The sequence below is a fragment of the Kryptolebias marmoratus genome, linkage group LG3 (assembly GCF_001649575.2).
Source record: "Kryptolebias marmoratus isolate JLee-2015 linkage group LG3, ASM164957v2, whole genome shotgun sequence".
NCBI lineage: Eukaryota > Metazoa > Chordata > Actinopteri > Cyprinodontiformes > Rivulidae > Kryptolebias > Kryptolebias marmoratus.
In genome coordinates, this window is record NC_051432.1 from 26,936,942 (window position 1) to 26,955,578 (window position 18,637).

The window sequence follows — 18,637 nt, forward strand, 5'->3', positions numbered from 1 at the left end:
GAGGAAAAAATGGCGCTGGATCTTTCATCTGCGAGGGAACGACCAGGAAGACTTTAAAAAATAATAATAATAAATCAGCCTAATTACTCAGACTGGCTCGGCTTTTTCACGTGGAGTGTTGATGTTTTAGGAAGTTTATAGAAGTCGGTTAATCGACATTAGAATTACTCTGGAATTTCTTAAAGCTACTATTTGCCTGATAACATTGTCGGCTCTGGGAAAACTCAAGTTGCTCTGTGTGTGTGTGTGTGTGTGTGTGTGTGTGCGTGCGTGTGTTACATGACGATTCAGAGGCAGTTAGCCATGCTAAACGATAAATTAACTGTCAAACTAGTTAGTCTCAAGGCCACATGTGTCAAACCCCGCTCCTCGGGGGCCGCTCTCCTGCATGTTTAAAACATCTGCTTTAAATGAACGACTTGTGGACGTGTTTCTGGAGAACTCAATGATTTGGTGAGGAGGTAATTAAACCATTTAAATCAGGTGTGTTGGAACAGAAAAAACCTAAAACTTCCAGGACAGCGGAGCCTCGAGGCCTGGAGTTTGACACCCCTGCTCTCGGCTGTAAAGAAGAAATTACTGGACATGAGGGTCAGAGGATGGACTTCTTTTTGTCCGTTTTGCTGTGCTAACGACTTAATTTCTAGTATATTTATTATTCATTAGGCTTCTGGTCAGAATGTGCTGCATTTATTTTAAATCTAAGTTACCTATAGTGACTGGTCTGGTCTTTTACCACGGTTCTGGCATCAGGTGCTCAGCTCAGATTTAGTTGGTTTTGGGTTTGATTGGGATTTATTTTTTGCTCTGGTCCGTTGCTATCAAACGGTAAATGAGTCTAATGTGGTGACTGGTCAGAAGAAACTCTTACACTCCGTCCTGTTGATTCTGGAGCTTGAAAAAAGTCACTTCTGCTGCTGGATTATGTCAGAGGAAAGTTGTAGCATTTGTTTTATAACCCTGTGATGAATAACAGGTCAGAGGATCAATGTCTGCGAATCACAGTTCAGCACTGCATTAGGTTAAAGTGTTGAATTAAACATTATTAGAGTGATTAAAAATACCTACATGTACATCGCTATAACGCTCCAAAATATCACGATTTGGTCATATCGCCTAGCCCTAGCATGGCATCAAAAGCTGCAAGTAGACAGGGCATAAATGACCTCCTGAAAAAGGCTTGACTGAAACTGTTTCAGTCACTTTGGTCGTCTTTCAGCATCCAAAGCTCAGGATGAAAACATGCAGATATTACAGCCCAGTTTGATTAAAAGGAGGCATGTTTACCCCTGTTCTGGCCTGCTGTCATCCAGCCAGTCAGCAGAGATGAGATGACCATGAAGATGATTTTGGATGAGATCGCTCGGATCGAGAAAGAATCCGAGGGAGACTTGGATCGAAAAGTGTGCATGAGGGTAGTGGTGGTGTTGCTGGTGGTGGGGGCGTGGTCTGCCGGGCGTTACCTGCATGTTGGGGAGGGGGCGGGGCAAGGTGCCGGCGCACGACCTCCGCTCCTCCTCCAGAGCTCGGCTCAGCATCTCAAACTGCCTCTCCTGCTCCCGCACCGAGGCCAGCAGGGAGGCCGTACTCGCACACTGCTCCATTCACACGCTGAGAGCGCAGGACAGGACAGGATCGCCACCAGAGAGCAGGAAGAAAATAAACCAACACCGGGATTTAACACACAGCCGACAGAGTCACCCAAGAACACACACACATGTATATAAAACAGAGCTCAAACAGTGAAGGAACACAAATTAATATTTGGGAGGTTAAAAAGCACTCAGTGAGGATTAAAAAATGAAGGATTAACAGAGAAAACGCAGCAGGTACGAAAAAAAAACAGAAGAAGAAGAGTGCACGGACAAAATGCGAGCAAAAAGCTTGTTAGCAATTCATCAAAACAAGATCGTTCAGTCCAGATTAAGGTGGGTTTAGGATCAGAAAAGCAGCTGTGGGAGCAAAGCTAACGTCACGTCTCAGCACCTTTCTTCCCTCGCTGCTAAAATGGATTAAAATTAGAAGGTGAGATACACGAGAAGCGGTAATAACAGCATGTTTTCAGCTGCAGTACGTGGAGCTTGTTAGCACTTTTTTTGCTGGAAAACTGTGAGAAAGTGAGGCGGGAAGAGGAATGTGAGCCCAGACAGAGAGAAGGGTTAGGAGGAGCGATGCCAAGTTAAAAAACTGTGATGATGTGCTGTCACACTGTGAACAAATCTCATTATGTTTGTGTGAGCTTCAAGCTGAAAAATAATGACGGAAGTGTTTGACTTACTTTATTCAAAGATGTCTTTCGAGTTAGAAAAACTTAGGCATGCTAAATGATATGTTCACATTGATAGAGACCCACAGATAAGTCAGAAAATGTCTGCAATATTGTCTGAAAGTCAGCACTAATACAGAGCACTGAATAAACCTGTTAAAGCAGAATGAAGTCGCCTGTTTTGTTTGAGCACTTTACATTAAAAACGCCTTATTTTCTGCATAATATAAAGTTGTTTGTCTTTTGAATGAGTAAGCCAGAAAAGCGTTATATTATGTAATTATTAGCTGTAAAAAATGTATCCAAACATCAGCAACTTTCTGCAAAACTCCCAAATGTTGCAACGACCAACTGAGAAAAATCTCAAACTGAGAGTTTAAGTAAATCACTTCTGAAAACTGATCATCTAACGAGTTTATAAAAGTTTAAGAGATCTGTTTGCTGTCATAACTGTAATGAAACTTTTCTAACATGATGTATTTAATAACCGTTTAAATAAAAACAGACTACCTGACTGACTGGACCAGAAAACAAAATAAAAGTTTTAAAACGATCTCACTAAACTCTGCGTATTCCTTTGCAGTCAGAGTGTGCTTTCTGAGGCCAGGTGGCTGTGGCAGCCATCTTGAACTGGACGCAGTGGTTCATGAGATATTGTGCTAACAGAGCTGACTTCAAATAGTTAATCTTTAAACAAAAGATCTTGCACAATCTGTGTCAAAATATGTGTTACGGATTTTAGCTCAATGTCTGTTAAACTAACAGACTTCTAGCCTCCATGTGCCCTTTTTAAGGCCAGTTGGCTGTGGCAGCCATCTTGAGTCAGTCTGGCTCCAAAAGTTAATCAGTTGTAGATGAAAATCCAATTAGTTTCATTAAAAGTGGTTCATGAGGTATTCTGGTAAATAAGACGCTGTTGTGCACACAGACACAAAAAAAGACATTGTTTGCCTTCGTCGTTCAGCAGAGGGTGATAAATGATGTCGAATGCTCACATTTTAATGTGTAGCAAAAAGAAAAATAGACTCAATGAATCAGGAGAGATGGATGAAGAGAAATAGGAAAAAGTTGTTTTGCTTCAAATCCTTTTGGCCCTTTGTGAGGAAATGCAACCTAAACAGATGCCACAGATGGCCGAAACCGAAATTACAGAGGCACGATAAAAACCGAATGCCAGTCCAGTCCAAATTAAGACCATAACGGAGTCCTTTTTCTAAAACGTTTAACCTCAGCAGGGAAACTGGGCAGAGAGGGGAGAAGAATCTGGGCAGGATTACTTCGGCACTGTCTAATAACTGGATGACATGAACATGGCTCGTGTCCAAACCAAAGCAAAAATCATTTTCTACATCAAGGTTCGCAGACACAAATCTGCTCTCCGTCTCCATGAACGAGTCTATCTGAACGAACAAAGAGTGAGCGTGGACAAACACCAGCTCGAGTGTGTGTGTGTGTTTGAATGAGTGGTTGTGTATGTGGGTCAGAGACTAAATCAAGTGTGTATATGTGACACTGCTTTTATCCTCGAAGACTCAAACAGAACTGAGGCTACTTTCAGAGACGTTAACGCAGAGTGATTTCTTTCCATTCGGCTGGGGAGGAAGAAAAAAAAAACAGACATTCGTGGTCAGAGGCACACACGAGTAGCACAAAAACACGTACTGCCATTGTCATACATTCCACAGTGAGGTTTAACATGTCATATCCCGTCTCAGCTGTTGGAAGCTGTCCTAAAAAGGGAGTCCTTTACTCCTCATACAGAGAGAGAAAGTGGGCAACAACCTCTCAGGGTTTTCTGTTTGTTTTGTTTTTTGCGTGTGTGTGGATAATGCTGACAAGATGAAAAATGGCTCAAAATAATTTCCTGAAAAACCTTTCTCCCCTGGGAATTCCAAACAATAATAAAGATACCAAAACGTCCGTTCTGTAGCAGCTGAGTTCTGCATTAAAGGCCAGGAAAATCGACTTGACACCACACATCAGATTACTTTGTATCACACCCTTAGATGTTTGTTTCGTTTTGTTTTTTCTTGACAGATAAGAACCTTTTCGGAGGACAAAAAAAAGCTCAAGTTTCCACGCCTTGTTGCAAGTAAAGCGACTGAAGACCCTCTCCGGACGGTCCTGTGAAGGGGGTCGTTCGCTGTGAAAGCTTTAAAAGGCTTTTGCCACTTAGAGCCTGGGAATCAGTCATTACTCTATTTGTAAGGCCATTAGTGAGAAAGCACAAACCTATCTGCTAATGGGATAACTCAGGAATTACACCGTTAAGCCACTTACTGCTTGGAGCCATCACACACACCGCTCGTATAACAAAACTGCTTCGAATATTTGGTGAAAACTTTTTTTTTTTGCTCATTACTCAGTGTCCAGAGTTGTGTCTGTGGTGTGTGGCCTTATTATTGCATGACTTCAGTGCTATATCCGTGATTTTGTCACAGACATCCTGTTCCAGTCTGCACACACACACACACACACACACACACACACACACACACACACAAAGCTAAAATGAAGCTGTGGTAAAATGCTGTTGTGGCTTGGACAAACGCTTTGCTGATTCAGCCCCATTTAATGGTCACACAGAGATTTGGACTTTGTGTGTTGGCTTTGGCGCACAACCAACTAGTCCCACCTTTACCATCCTGACACAAAACCACAAGGGGCTCCACCGCCCACCCACACCCTTCAACACGTGGCCCGCAGCACGGGCACGGCCTGGAAGCTGCAGGGAAAGTATACATTCACACAGACTTCTAGGAATCTCCGCAAGGTCGGGCATCTAATGTAGACAACACCAGCTCGGTTATCTTTGTCAGAAAGAAAATGTACAGCCTTGTTTACAGGGAAGGGGTTTGAGTTGTAACTCTGAGCAAAAAAAAAAAAAAAAAAAACGAAAAATAAACTGAGTTTGACTGCAAGGAAGTCTGGAGTGAGATCTTTGGATAAATACTGAAATTAGGCAGAATATCACCTGGAATTACACTCACTGGCCACTTTATTGTAGACAACTGCTTGTTAACACAAATAGCTAAACAGCCAATCACATGGCAGCAACTCAATGCCTTTAGGCGTCTAGACGTGTTACTGAAGCTCAAACTGAGCATCAGAACGGAGAAGAAAGGGGATTTAAGTGAGATATTCTTTGGTCTGAGTATTTCAGAAGCTGCTGATCTGCCGGGGTTTTTAAATCATCTCGAGGGTTTCCAGAGAATTGTCCGGAAAAGTGAAAGTATCCAGTGAGCGGCAGCTGCGTGGATGAAAACGCCTCGTCGATGTCAGAGAAGAACGGGCAGACTGGCTGGAGATGAGAGAAAAGCAACAATCACTCGTTCCAACAAAGGTCTGCAGAAAAGCATCTCTGAAGGAACAACGTGTCAAATGAAGCAGATGAGCTGCAGCAGCAGCAGACCACACAGTGGCTCACTCCTGTCAGCTAGGAACAGGAAACTGAGGCTACAATTTGCACAAGCTCACCATAATTATCAGCGATTAGAAAAACATTGCCTTATCTGATCCAACAGCCTCCACGGTTCTTTAGGATGTGGTGGAACGGGAGATTCGAATTATGGAAGTGAAGCTTACAAATCTGCAGCGACTGCATGATGCCGTCATGTCAATATGGACCAAAATCTGAGGAACGTTTCCAACTTCTTACTGAATCTAATTACAGGTCCAGGTCAGTACTAGCAAGCCGGACCTAATAAAGTGGCCAGTGAGTGAGTGGGTTAATAAATATGATATGAACTTATTTTAGACCAAGGTTACATACAAAACATGTAATTAAAACCTGACTTTCTCCTAACTCCTACAGTAGAAAGGAAACAGGAATGACTAGCCAGGATTAAATCCACCAGACACCTCCGGTGCACAGAAATCATCCTAAACTAACAATCAGCATCACAAACTGAGCTCCTCCTGAAGGCCCAGCATCCAGTCTTCTGATGGACTTTGTCAGATCCTGTAGAGGAATCAGTTGTAGCAGCCGCTCTGCCATAAGTCCAACAAAAAAAAGAAAGCAGTAACGCCCAAAATATTGCATTTTTCCCTAATGCAGTTCAAAGAAAAGCAGATAAACCATTATTAAAGATCTGTTTCAACATATTTCCTTTAAGCACCCCATGTTTTGTATTCTGAACCCTAACAGAGAACCACGGTGCTACAGAAAGTCTTCTCCATTAATTAGTGTTTGGTTTTTCGCCCTCATCTCATTTGTCTCTGTGTGTCCCTGTGATGGACTGGTGACCAGTCCAGGATGTCCCCCACCTTTCAGCCAGTGACCGCTGGAGATGGACACCAACAGGAAGAAGAAAATGGACGGATTCAAACCGTCCTGATGTGACTCCAGGCAAACAACCAGGTTATTACCCGATTTAAACATTTAATAAACTAAACCTAAAACCAGGCTCAACTTTCTAGATTTAAAAACACTTAAACAACTATCACAATTTGTTCTCAGATTGTGATTCAGGTGAATCTGAACCAGGTAGACCTGTAGCTCTCCTGTTGCTCAGCAGGCGTGATTCTGCGTTTATTTGCACGCAGAGTGGGGAAACAAGAGCTGATCATTCAGAAAGGATTTCACATCCAGGTGTGAACAATTAAAACTGTAAATTTGTGACAGATTCAGCCACGACGGTTCTGAACAGGGCCATGTTTTTCACCCACTGGTGATATTTAAGCATCAGTGAACATAATACGGTCACAAACGACCATCTATCAGAAGGAAAAATGATGGACGCTGACCTCTTAGGCTGACTGTGTCGTCGCTCAGCGTTTATTTTCTTTCTCTGCTTGATGAGGTAGACAAATACGCCAAACGTAGCTTTTACAGGAACTGGTTCAATTCTTCTCCAACGTAAGAAATTCTTCAGCCATTTAAACACCAGGTTTCCTGACTGACAACTTCACAATTTGCTGTTAATTTGTGTTTTAAAAAGATCTCTTCTAATGTGCTACAGAGTGAAATACTACCACCATTAAATATCCTTTAACAGTCGTACAGATGATATATTGTCTCGTGTAAGTGCTGAAATTAATACTCATTTTGAAAACTTAATAGGTTGGTTTTTGTGCCACTTTTCTGTTGAGAAGGGACATTTTAAAATCTTGTTTTAAGCTCCCAGAGTTCTACACAAAACTCTGTTACTTCACTGTTGAAAGTTTTGAATCACATAAAACTAAAGTTAAAAAAACCAAACTATTCACAAGGTTGTAGTGCATCTATAAAAATAATAAATGCCTACTTCCTGCAGGAAATTAGAGCCCTTAAGGATCTCATTTAACTGCGACTCCCTACATTTTCCCCCTCGTTCGTTTAAGAACTGCAGAGCGCTTAAACAATGTTTTTAATCACAAGTCCTTTGACAGTCTTCAAATGAAATTACAAAGTTATGAACAAGATCCAGCAAGTTGCCAGATCCCAATAAGTCGATACAAGCCAGCTACAACACCTACGCCGTGCTCAATTTACTGTTTTAATTTCTCATTTATGGGCAAAGTGATCCATCAGCTGACTCAATTAACTGGATTACAATGAAACTCTGGATGCAGAGGATTTAATTTGATGCTGTGTTTAATCTAACGGCTCAGAGGTCGACATGTTTCCTACAAACAGTTGTTCCTGTCACACAACATGCAGGGTTTCTCTGAGAATTGGGGGGAAAAAAATGACAAAAATCAGTCAAAACAAAGTCTATCCAGGCAATCCACAGAGCTGAAGATGTTTGATGTAAATCAGTTTAATGGATGAGAGTAAAAATATAGATTAACTGTGTTCATAACTTCTTTGACCTCAGGGAGGAGCGTCTGCAAATGCAGGGAAACGACTCGACATGACGCACATCTGACTGTCCGGTGGATTGATCAATAAAAGACTCAAATCCTAAAAGCACTCAACAGCTGCCTCCCTATTTCCTGTTCTTCAGTGATAAAACATTTCCAACATAAAGCCTTAAACAAGTATCCACAACTTTAAAACCCATCTGTTCAAATCTTAGCAAACCTTACGTTGATTTTACGTTTTATCAATCGTCTAAGTTTGATTTTTTTATTGAATTATAATTGATTTTAATCTCTTCTTACCTTGCTGTCTACATTTAATGAAAACAAATGTACTTTTATCTTATTTTAACTCATTTATTTGTTCCCATTAACTAAATATAAACTGATTTTAATGAAACATCTAGAAAGTAATCACTGGAGGTACGTCTATAACTGATCCAGGATGTATAACACAGACACAAAACGTCTATAACTCAGTCATATTTACAGATACTGAGCTAAAACTGGGTGTGGTAGTAGCCAAGAGTCATCCTCAACACGTACTTCAAGAACTAACAGATAACAGAATGATAGTTTAAATTTTATTGAGTGTATTGATTTTAATACCTTTGTTTATAAAGATTTTAATTCATGGTTTCACTATATAAATGTTTGCAATTTTAACGTCTATCCCTGGTGTTTTCTCATCAAACTAACTCCTTCAGTCCCTCATTTTTCAATCATAAAAGTCAAAAAAACATTTAAATATCTGACAAATATTCCTGTTTAAGGGGTATAAAAAGTAGAAAGCCTTGTTTGGTGAATGTTAAACTGCAAACAGAGCAAGTGCCTCACAGATATATCAAATCTGTGCCCTTTGATTTCCCTCTGAGTGAATTATTATCTTGCACCCAGAGCAGACTGATTCACTCGAGCGAAAACCCAACTGAAAAAGGTGCGACTGCTGGAAGTACATACGGGGACAGATAAACGAAGGGCGAAACCGACAGATGGGGGAAGGAGGGGCAAACGCAGGAAAAGGGCCAGCCTGCGTGCTTCAGAGTGACACGCCCGTGGTGGTGTGTTCGGGAAGCCCTTCATTACGAGGACTCACAAATGATAGCTCTGCTTAAAACAACCGACCGACTTCAGTCTGTGCAGACTAAACGGCTGGAAAAGACTCTCCAAGCAGCGAAAGAAAAGAAACATTCAAACTTTCTTTCTTTCTTTTCAAGAAGAGGAGGACATTTTTGAGCTTGTCCAAACTCGCCCACAATCTCTTCCACGTTGTTCCAACGGGCCAAAGCAGACATGACCACAAGGTATACAAAGAAATATGCCAGGTATGCCTTCCTTACGCCGATCAGATGATCGCAGCAGCCAAAACAACCGTCCAAGCGTTATAGACAACAACTTGTGTCGGGGCTGATACAGCAGGGGCTTTAACTGCAGAAACAGGCTCGTTCCAGGCAGGTTTCTCTGAGAAATCAGCCTGGGAGAAACAATAAAAAGGAAGAAAGTTGAGATGGTGTCTGCGATGAAAGAAAGCCTCAACACAGGAGGGAACAGTGAAGCAACAAACAGTCCTGTTTTTACCACACCCCACACATCCAGACCCACACAACAGGTTCTTGCTTTTCTACCTGAACCAGGTGTCCCTCCTTTACCTGCCATGACCACATCAGACAGACAGCTGCTCTAGACTTTAAAAAAAAATTAAAATAATTCATCTGCAACCAGGCAGACAGCGTGTTGCCGTCCACAGAGAGTGGGCGTTTTCAGGCGTGATAATGAGGAACAAGAGAAGTCTGGACTTTGCCTCCTAACTTTATGGGTTTATGATCCAGGTGAGGTAGCCGGGGACTTCCGTGTGCTCCCTCCCTCACCTGTCCGCCTCGAAGAAGACTGGCGGAAAAGCCAAGAGGCAACACGTTTCAAATAAAAATAAAAACGCAGAAAAGACACAAAGTGATGACCCCGATGTGTCAGGAACACCTGAAAGTCTCACAATCACACAACGAACAGCCTGATGAACCACACAGCCTCACCTTTACACCCCTACCTGCTTTCAAATCGGCCGCTTTCAGACGTCTAATAAAACTTTTCCCCGAGTTATTCATCAACCGATGCTACACCGATGCTAGCTGGATTAGCCTCCGATGCTAACTCCCTGCGCTGACAAGTCCACCAAATTAAAAGCCGCTTGTTTACTTTTATTATCCCCTCCGATTATAAAACATAACAATAATGACTTCCAACCAGCAGCAGCGAGCACAAAACACCAAAACATAAAGCCATTACCGACTCCGGAGACAGTTAGGTTTGTTTCTCAAAAGTCCATAAGTGTTTTGTGGCTTCAGGCCTAGCCCGACTTCTTCTTCTTCTTCTTCTTCTTCTTCTTCTTCTCCTCCTCCTCCTCCTCCTCCTCTTCTTCTTCTTCTTCTTCTTCTTCTTCGCTGACTGCTGTGGCACAATCCGGAGGAGCCGACCCGCAAAAGGCAGCTCCGAGAGCCGGGATAAGACAACAACAACAAAACAAAAGACCTCGGTGCCGTCAAAACAAACAAACAAATAAATAAACAAAACGCGGATCCCAAGCGAGCGAGTGCGGGGCGGAGAGCCGGAGAAAACACCCACCTCTGCCGTTTCCGACTCCTTCTTCGCGTCGCTCCTTGTTGTTCGCCTGTCTGTGCTCTTCCTCTCCGCTGGAGGGAGGAAGAGGAGGAGGAGGGGGGTCGAGATAAGAGAGCTGGAGGGAAACAAAAAAAATCCCGTACTTCTGCGAAGGACAGCAGACACATGAAAACACATTCAACCAAAAAAGTCGCTCCTGTTAACAAAATAAAAGCACGCCAGGTGTGGCTTTTTCACGCTCCCCAAGATGGCTCCTCCCTTTTACTAGCCAACAAATTTAAACCTTTAAATTCACTGTCTGGAATCAAACTGGATCGATTAAGTTGCATTTTAGTCGCTCAAAGTGATGAATTTTTGCGAAGGAGTCGCCAGAGAGTCGCACAGAGTTCTCAGTTTGAGTCATAGGGGGGGCTTGAATTTTGTACCTGTTCGGAAAGTTTGTTCGCCAAATTGTGTCCTCTGCCAGGAGACACGTCCAGGGTCCGAAAACAATGATAATACTAAATAATAATTCTTTCTAAGCCGGTTCAAATCTGCACATCTTTCATTTCCAAAGTGAACTAAAAAATAAAAGAAATGAGAAACTGCAGCTGAAAGTTTGCCTCTTTTTTTATTGCAATTTTGAGTCGCAAACTAGTCTCTAACAGTCGCAGCCCACTGAGCTGATTATAGCTGCCAACTCGTTTTTCATGCAACTAAGCTGCACCTTTCAGAGAAGCATTCATGTTTCCTTTCATTCAGTAACTTCTGGTTGTTTCTTATTTACCAGTAAAATGCAAAGGAAACCTTTGTGCAGCTCTCATGTCGCCATCATGTGTTCAGAAAGCTGAATGACTCTCAACAGAAAATAACCGAGGTTTGATTTACTTTGGAGAAATGTCTTAAATGTCTTTAAAGTTTGGACCCCCTAATTAGGACCTGCAGCTGCTGTCAGTTCTCTCTTGTCGAGAAGAACTTTAAAAATAGGTTTTTAGACTAAATTTATGTCTTAAAGTTTTCAGTTTTGATGAACAAAACAAAAAGGTATATAATGTTTGGATTTAAAAAGACTCCTGGATTAAATATTATGTTTGTTTTAGTGGAAAAACAAACAAACAAACAACAATATAATATAACTCAGTTCCTCGCCTCACCAGTAACCATCACTGAAATATAACTAAATACATTTTAAAGGGCATTTTTCTGCACTTTCCTTCTCGTTTTTACGAATAATGCTTTAATTTGCGACACAGCCTAAGATTTTTTTTATTCTTTAATCTGCTGAAAAAGAACTGGAGTGAATTATCTGCAAAAAAAGTGACAAAAATAAAGAAATTAATTTGTTTTGGTGTTTAATAATTAATCAAACATTCACCAGAGGAAAGTGTGGAGGCACAAAAGAGTTGCAACCAGTGAAAAGGTTTTAAAGCAGTTTTTAAAATGAAATAATCATTTATAAAACATATATATGTTTCAGATTATAAGAGGTTTTCCACTAAATGCTAACTTTTTTTTATTGGAGACTAAAACTGAGTTTTAAACCATATTTGATACAAATAAATACTGAAATTATTGAGCATTCCTCTTTTGCAAATGTTTGAATTATGCATTAAATTCCTGGTTAATTATCGCAGCAGCATCACATGTTTAGGAGCTTCTGGGAAGACAGAAAACATATTTAAAGGTTTCTTTACAGTTTCAAAAGAAAATAAAAGAGGCGTAAAATAAAACCTTCAGATAACCTTTATTGGCTTTAAGTAACTTTAATTTGTAGCTTAACTTTTAAAAAGTGATGAATGTTGTACTGAGTCTGGTCAAAACGGCATGTTGAACAATAAAAACAAATTTTATTTGTTCCTAATACAATATAAGATATAGTAACTAAATTCAAAATGCATTTCTCCATTTATTAAGTTTGTAAGATTGTGTAAATGTCGGATTATTTGAAAGAGCTTTCCAGTCAGAACTAATTTTACCTTTTAGTGTCATAAAGTTTCTCTAACATTCAACAAATAATAATCTCAACAGCCTGTCGTCTTTATTTATATTGTACAACTTGTTACAAAGAGATTGTATTCCTATCCCTGTCTAATATACATTTTTAGGATTAGGTGTAATCCATCTGAGGCTGTTTAAACAGTTTTCATTCATGAAAACAAACAAAGAATGACCAGTCCACTGGATTAATTGGGATTAAATGAGAAGGAACATTTAAATCTGACTTCCTGTTTGCCGTTAGGAGCATCTGTGCAACTTTTTTTGCACAAACTGCGCTTTGGGCTGTCGATTTATTTAATTTATCTCACCGGTCAGAGCCTGGTTTTCAGCACGGTTGTGTCGTGTGTCAGTACGTGCAGATTAGGCCAGCTAATCTGGATTAGAGTCAGGACCTCCTGCTGCCTGCTGAGGAGTCCGCTCACCGTGAGGACGAGATAAGACGAGCCCCGAAAAGGAAAATCCACCAGACTGCAGCAGAAATTACAAGATAAACTCCCAGGAACTGACATGCAGGAGATCTAACGAGGTAAACAGTTAATTTCATCCAATCAGGAAGTTTTATGTTATAACTGTAGCTGAATGTTAAAGTTTTTTATTAAGTAGAAGCTTCTAATTAAAAAGAACTACAGCTGAAAGCATAAGTACTTTAAACTAACGTGAGAGTGAGAATATTGTTCTGTTCTGTTAGAAATAAAGGGAATAAAATGTGTTCATGTTGTCCTGATAAAACTGAATCCTGAGTGATTCAAACAAATGAGTTTAACTTAGTTTAAATGTTGCTCATTTAGACTCTCCGTCCCGGAGAGTTTCAGAAACAGGAAAACAAACTTTGTTCTTCCAGTTTTTTGGTAATCTAACTTATTCGGGACACTCTTATTTTAGCCGTTTATGCATCAAAACGTTCAGCTCTATCAGGAGAGGGCTGCTGTGACTTTTAGTTTTTTGTCATTTTTATGTTTTTTAACAATATTTAGCTTTTTTTACAAAAAGTTTCCCTGTAGAAATACATGAAAATCTCTTCAATTCCCTTTAAAAACATTAAAATCTCTTTCAGCGTAATTGTTTTATTTTTGTCTTTTGCCACTTTTAGTTGTTGACAACTATATTACTACTTTTAGCTTTTAGCTCCACTTTAGCTACTTTATTACTTTATTTTCCCTCATTCATTTAGCTGCGTTTTTACAAAAAATACATTTTTTCTAGTTTATGTTTATAATTTTAGCAGCTTTAAGAATTAAACCCATTCTCAGGAGTTGGAACTGAGAGTTTTGAGTTTAACAGGAAAAGTTGAGCATTCATTTCCTGTTTTTATTTATCTTGTTTCTCAGAGAAAAGGACTCTTTAAGTGGATGGAAGCGCTGCAGAAGCCCTGAGAAGTGAACCTCTTAGTTCGGGCCTTCGGGGTGAAGACCTGAACCATGACGAGCTGCGAGGTCGGCACCAAGCGGCGCTACTGGCTGACTCTGGTCTCAGGGATGCTGGAGTGTCTGTGCTTCGCCGGCGTGGTTTTCGGTTATGCCTCTCTGGTGTTTGTGCTGAAGGACGAAGGATACTTCAGCGAGCTGTGCCACAGCAACACGACAAACACCGGTGAGCAAAACTCTGATGGGCCTCAGAGAAGAAAGTTTAAAGAACACAAGAATCAGATCGTCTGGCTGCACATGAGCCGAAAAACAGCAGTTTGTTCATCTATTTGTGACAATTTCTTGTTTTTTATTTGTCTACATCTTTTGTAATCTGAACCCCAGAGCTGAAAGACTTTGATCAAATCTGCTGAAGAAGCTGAAACTGAATTGTTGAAGCTAAAAGAAGCAGAACGCCAGCTAAAAGCTAAAGGCTAAAGGCTAGTTCTGCAGCTCATTCAGGAGATGTTTGCTGTGACTTTTGGTTTATGTAACTTTTATACTTTTCAGTATATTTAAAGCTATTTACAAATGTTTTCCTCATAGAAATACATTTAAACCCTCTTTAGTTCTTTTAAAAACATCATTTTGTTGAAAAACCGCTTCAGCAAACTCTCTTTTTGTTTTCTTAAGCTACTTTCAGCTGTTTGATAGCTTTGTGCTACTTGAAATTTTAGTTACCATTCTGCTTCTTTTAGCTAGTTTTTTGCTACTGTTCCGCTACCTTTAGCTAGCTTTTTTAAACTTTTATTTAGCTTCTTTAACTTGAAACTTTTAAGCAGACTTTCTTTACTTCTGACATTTTGCTACTTTTAGTTAGCTTTTTGCTACTTTCAGCTGTCAGTTAGCATTTTCTTACTTTGTGCTTTTAAGTAGCGTTTTGCTACTTTTAGCTTTTAGCTGGCCTTTCACTACTTTTAGTAAACAGCTAGCTAAAAGTAGCAAACATTTAGTCATTCAGAACTTAGCATCAACACTGAGTTTTTGCAAAAAATGCGATTCCTCTTGTTTGTTTGTTTGTTTGTTTGTTTGTTTGTTGTCCAGAGTGCAGCAGTCAGGACGAGCAGTTCTCTCTGGTCTTCACCATCGCCTCGTTCCTGAACAACTTCCTGAATCTGATCGTCGGCTTCCTGTTTGATCGGTTTGGCACTTTGGTGACCCGGCTGCTGGGGATGTGAGCTCATGTCAGGTTTTCCTTTGTGCACACATTCCTGGTTTTCCCTCCATCGCAGTTTCAAAGCAGACTTCTGTAAAAACCCTTGTGTCATTTATGGGGCGATTTTACAGATTTTAGACAAACGACGAAAAACCAACTTCCAACTCTCTTCAGAGGAGAAATTAGGAACCCGGAAGTCTGAGAAAAGTTTTGGCAGAAAGCTCAAATAAGTTGAGCGAGTTCAGTTTTTACAGTTAGGATGAGTTAAAATGATAAAAGCAGGGCGTGTCTCACAGAAGCAGAGAGATTACGCTCCAGCAGACGCCTCCCAGTTCCACCAAACACCCAGTTTCTGTCCGTACCGTCAGCTTTTCTGTGTTTAACTAAAGAAATTCAGTTTCTGGAATCGTCAAACCTTTCATCATCGAGAAAAAAACATTTTGACCCAAAACCGTTTAACCGTGGTGTCTAAGCAAAGTTCAAATTTGTTCTTTTTGCTTTGACAGACAAATCAGAATGGCTTTTTTTTTTTTGTTAAATGTTCTCCCTGCAGATCTTTATACACCACAGGAACCCTTCTTGTGGCCTTCTCCAGTGCAGGTATGTAAATCAGTCAGTTCACAAAGAATAAAACGTTAAATAAAGTTTACAATAATAAGGCAGAAACAAACATTTCATCCCTGTGGAACGAGCTCCAAACAGAGTTATTATGAGGTCATAATTTCAAGCTCAAGGGACAGATTTTAAAGGTTTATTTACTATATTTTTTGTTTTTTCACTGTAGCATTTTCCCAGATGCTTTTTCCCGCTCTGTCCTGCATCGCTGTGGGAGGAATTCTGCTCCTTCTCACTAACATGCAGGTAAACATTTCAGAACATTTATTTGTTTTTAATCACACAAACAGGCTGGATGTCCCGAACAAAAGTGGAAATAGGAGAATGTAGGTTATTAAACTGGGTGTGATGTAGTCCGAACTCATTTCAGAGCTCGTTTCAGCCGCTCCTGTCTGCTGTTTTTTAATTAAACTGCATCTTTAGCGCTGTGTTTTTGTGTCTGGAGGTGGGAAACCTGTTTGCTGCTCAACGCTCCACCATCATCACCCTCTACAACGGAGCCTTCGACTCCTCTTCGGCGGTCTTCCTCATCATCAAGGTGAAGCTCCGAGGTCACAGGAGGATTCTCCCCAGAAATATGTGGAAAGAATGAAGTCGAAGTTTTTTGGTCTTCTTATCCTGCTTTTTTAGCTACCATTAGCTTTTAGCTACTTTAAGATTCTAGTCATCTTTTTGCTACTTTTAGTTTTGTTTTGTAGCTCACTTTTTAACAATATTTATAAATAAGACAAAACATAAACATTAAAATTAAGAGATTAAAAAATAAAAGATGGTTGTCTACATGGTAAATATCATTCAGCACACATCTAAAGATACTTTTAGCTTATAATGAGCATTTTACCACTTTAGCTAGCCTTTGGCGACTTAGTCTTTTGCTGCTTTTGACAAGATTTTTGGTACTTTTGGCTAACCTTTTGTTGCGTTTAGCTTATTTGACCTCTTAGCTACAATCCTGCTACTGTTAGCTTTAGCTATCTTTTTGTTACTTTTAGCTGGTTCTGCTACTTTTACTCAGTGCTTTGCTGCTTTTTATTAGCTTTTTGTTGATTTTAACCAGCTTTTGCTACTTTTAGCTTACAACTAGCCTTTATTTACTTTTAGATTTTAGCTACTTTTATGCTTTTAACCCGAACAACCCAGTTTCAGCTTCTTCAGCGACTTTCATTCAGTCATTCAGTTCTCGGTGTTTCAGTTTGGACCCTGTCTCCTGTCCTCCAGGTTCTGCATGAGCAGGGCGTGTCTCTCCGGTCCTCCTTCCTCGCCGTGTCCCTCTGCAGCACCGTCCACGTGGCGAGGACTTTCCTGCTCATGCCAAGGACCCACATCCCTTACCCCCTGCCACAGAGCTACACGTACGGGTGAGAGGGTGACCACGACCCGGAGGTCATTCAGATCATCACCATGAACGACACATCAAGTTTTTTTGTTTTTTTAAATTTAATCAGGGTGAACTGTGGAAAGGACGACACCTATAATGTGGAGCAGGTGGAGCGGATGAGGGAGACATCAAGCTCCCAGGATCAGGACTTCAGTGGGAAAAACCAAACAACACGAGACGGAGGAAGAGAAGAAACGGGAAAAGGTTCTGATTGTGACTTTAGGGTGTAAACCTCCAGCTGCAGGTGGGGCGATTCTGCTTCATTCACAGACAAATCACACCGAGCGTTCTTTAAATCAGTCCTGGTCCAGGAGGGTCTCTGTCTGCAGTTTCTCTGCCGTGACTCTCCTGATCTGAATGAATGAGTGAATAACAGGTTTCTGCAGAACCTGAGGAGCAGAGAAACATCTCAAACCTGCAGGATGGTGGCCCTCCAGGACCAGGACTGGACTCTAAGATCATCTTTGTTGAGAAATCGATGATGTTTTTAGTCAAACCTTGAAAATAACAATCTCCTGCTGTATTGTTGCCCTCACAGGACGTGTTGTGAATGACTCAGTTTTAGCTCGTTATCTGTGGAATTATGGCTATTTTTATGTGGGATAATGTCCCTTTTATTAAAATTCATCCAGTGCTTCATAAAATATTTTGCTAACAGACACAGGCGAAAACATCATCGTCCATAATAACGTCTGAAAGCACTGCCGTGCGTTAAAGTGGATCGTAGAGGAGGAGGAAACGTTTGGATTAGTGTTTTTTTCTGTGCTCAGAGCTGAGTTTCTGGAGCTGTGTCCGGTCCTGGTTCTTCCTGTGGCACCTCCTGTGGTTGTCCCTGATGCAGTTGAGGCACTACCTCTTCATCGGAACGCTCAACTCCACGCTCAACCGGCTGGCCGACAGCGACCCAACGCTGGGTAAACCACCCCTCCTTTCTCCTGACTGACCCGTCACGCTCATGTTTTCATGGGATCTCCTCCTCCTCCCTCAGTGAGTCGGTACACCAATGCCTTCGCGGTGACACAGATGTGCGGCGTTCTCTGCGCTCCCTGGAACGGACTCATCCTGGACAGGCATAAAGGAAAACCTCGAGCCGACGGTAAATCCCAGATGTTGCTGCTGTTGGTGTTGAACTAAAACAGCTGAGCTCCCCTCACTCTTTCCTCCCTGGTGCTGCAGGAGAAATGGAACAGGAAGCAGACCTGCGCGCCTCCTTCCTGTCCCTGCTCCTGACGTCCGTGCAGTGCCTCCTCTTCTCCGTCTGCGCCTCCATCCCCGTCCTCCCTCTGCAGTATCTCACCTTCATCCTGCAGGTCCTCAATCGCTCCTTCCTGTACGGGGGGAACGCAGCCTTCATTAGCATCGCGTAAGCGTCTCCTCACACACACACACACACACACACACACACACACACACACACACACACACACACACACACACACACACAC

General features: G+C 41.2%; 2 protein-coding genes across 10 annotated transcripts in view; one reads left to right on the plus strand and one right to left on the minus strand.

Moving 5' to 3' along the window:
• Nucleotides 1-10,855, minus strand: part of ctnnd1 (catenin (cadherin-associated protein), delta 1) — a 29,472-nt gene extending 18,617 nt beyond the window's left edge. For 4 of the 8 annotated variants that reach the window (XM_017432453.2, XM_017432452.2, XM_017432460.3 and 1 more), the window contains exon 1: nt 10,667-10,855. In XM_017432453.2, coding sequence (XP_017287942.1) covers nt 10,667-10,840 — 174 coding nt within the window. In that variant the 5' untranslated portion in view covers nt 10,841-10,855. The other 4 variants (XM_017432454.3, XM_017432455.3, XM_037974814.1 and 1 more) reach the window with 4 other exon arrangements.
• A 2,202-nt stretch (nt 10,856-13,057) lies between these two features.
• Nucleotides 13,058-18,637, plus strand: part of slc43a3a (solute carrier family 43 member 3a) — a 7,814-nt gene continuing 2,234 nt past the window's right edge. For both annotated transcript variants that reach the window (XM_017432436.3, XM_017432435.3), the window contains exons 1-11: nt 13,058-13,166; nt 13,969-14,230; nt 15,088-15,217; nt 15,753-15,799; nt 15,984-16,060; nt 16,260-16,352; nt 17,033-17,172; nt 17,260-17,396; nt 17,963-18,106; nt 18,181-18,288; nt 18,369-18,555. In XM_017432436.3, the coding sequence (XP_017287925.1) occupies nt 14,059-14,230; nt 15,088-15,217; nt 15,753-15,799; nt 15,984-16,060; nt 16,260-16,352; nt 17,033-17,172; nt 17,260-17,396; nt 17,963-18,106; nt 18,181-18,288; nt 18,369-18,555 (1,235 nt within the window). In that variant the 5' untranslated portion in view covers nt 13,058-13,166; nt 13,969-14,058. The remainder of the gene's footprint in view (nt 13,167-13,968; nt 14,231-15,087; nt 15,218-15,752; nt 15,800-15,983; nt 16,061-16,259; nt 16,353-17,032; nt 17,173-17,259; nt 17,397-17,962; nt 18,107-18,180; nt 18,289-18,368; nt 18,556-18,637) is intronic.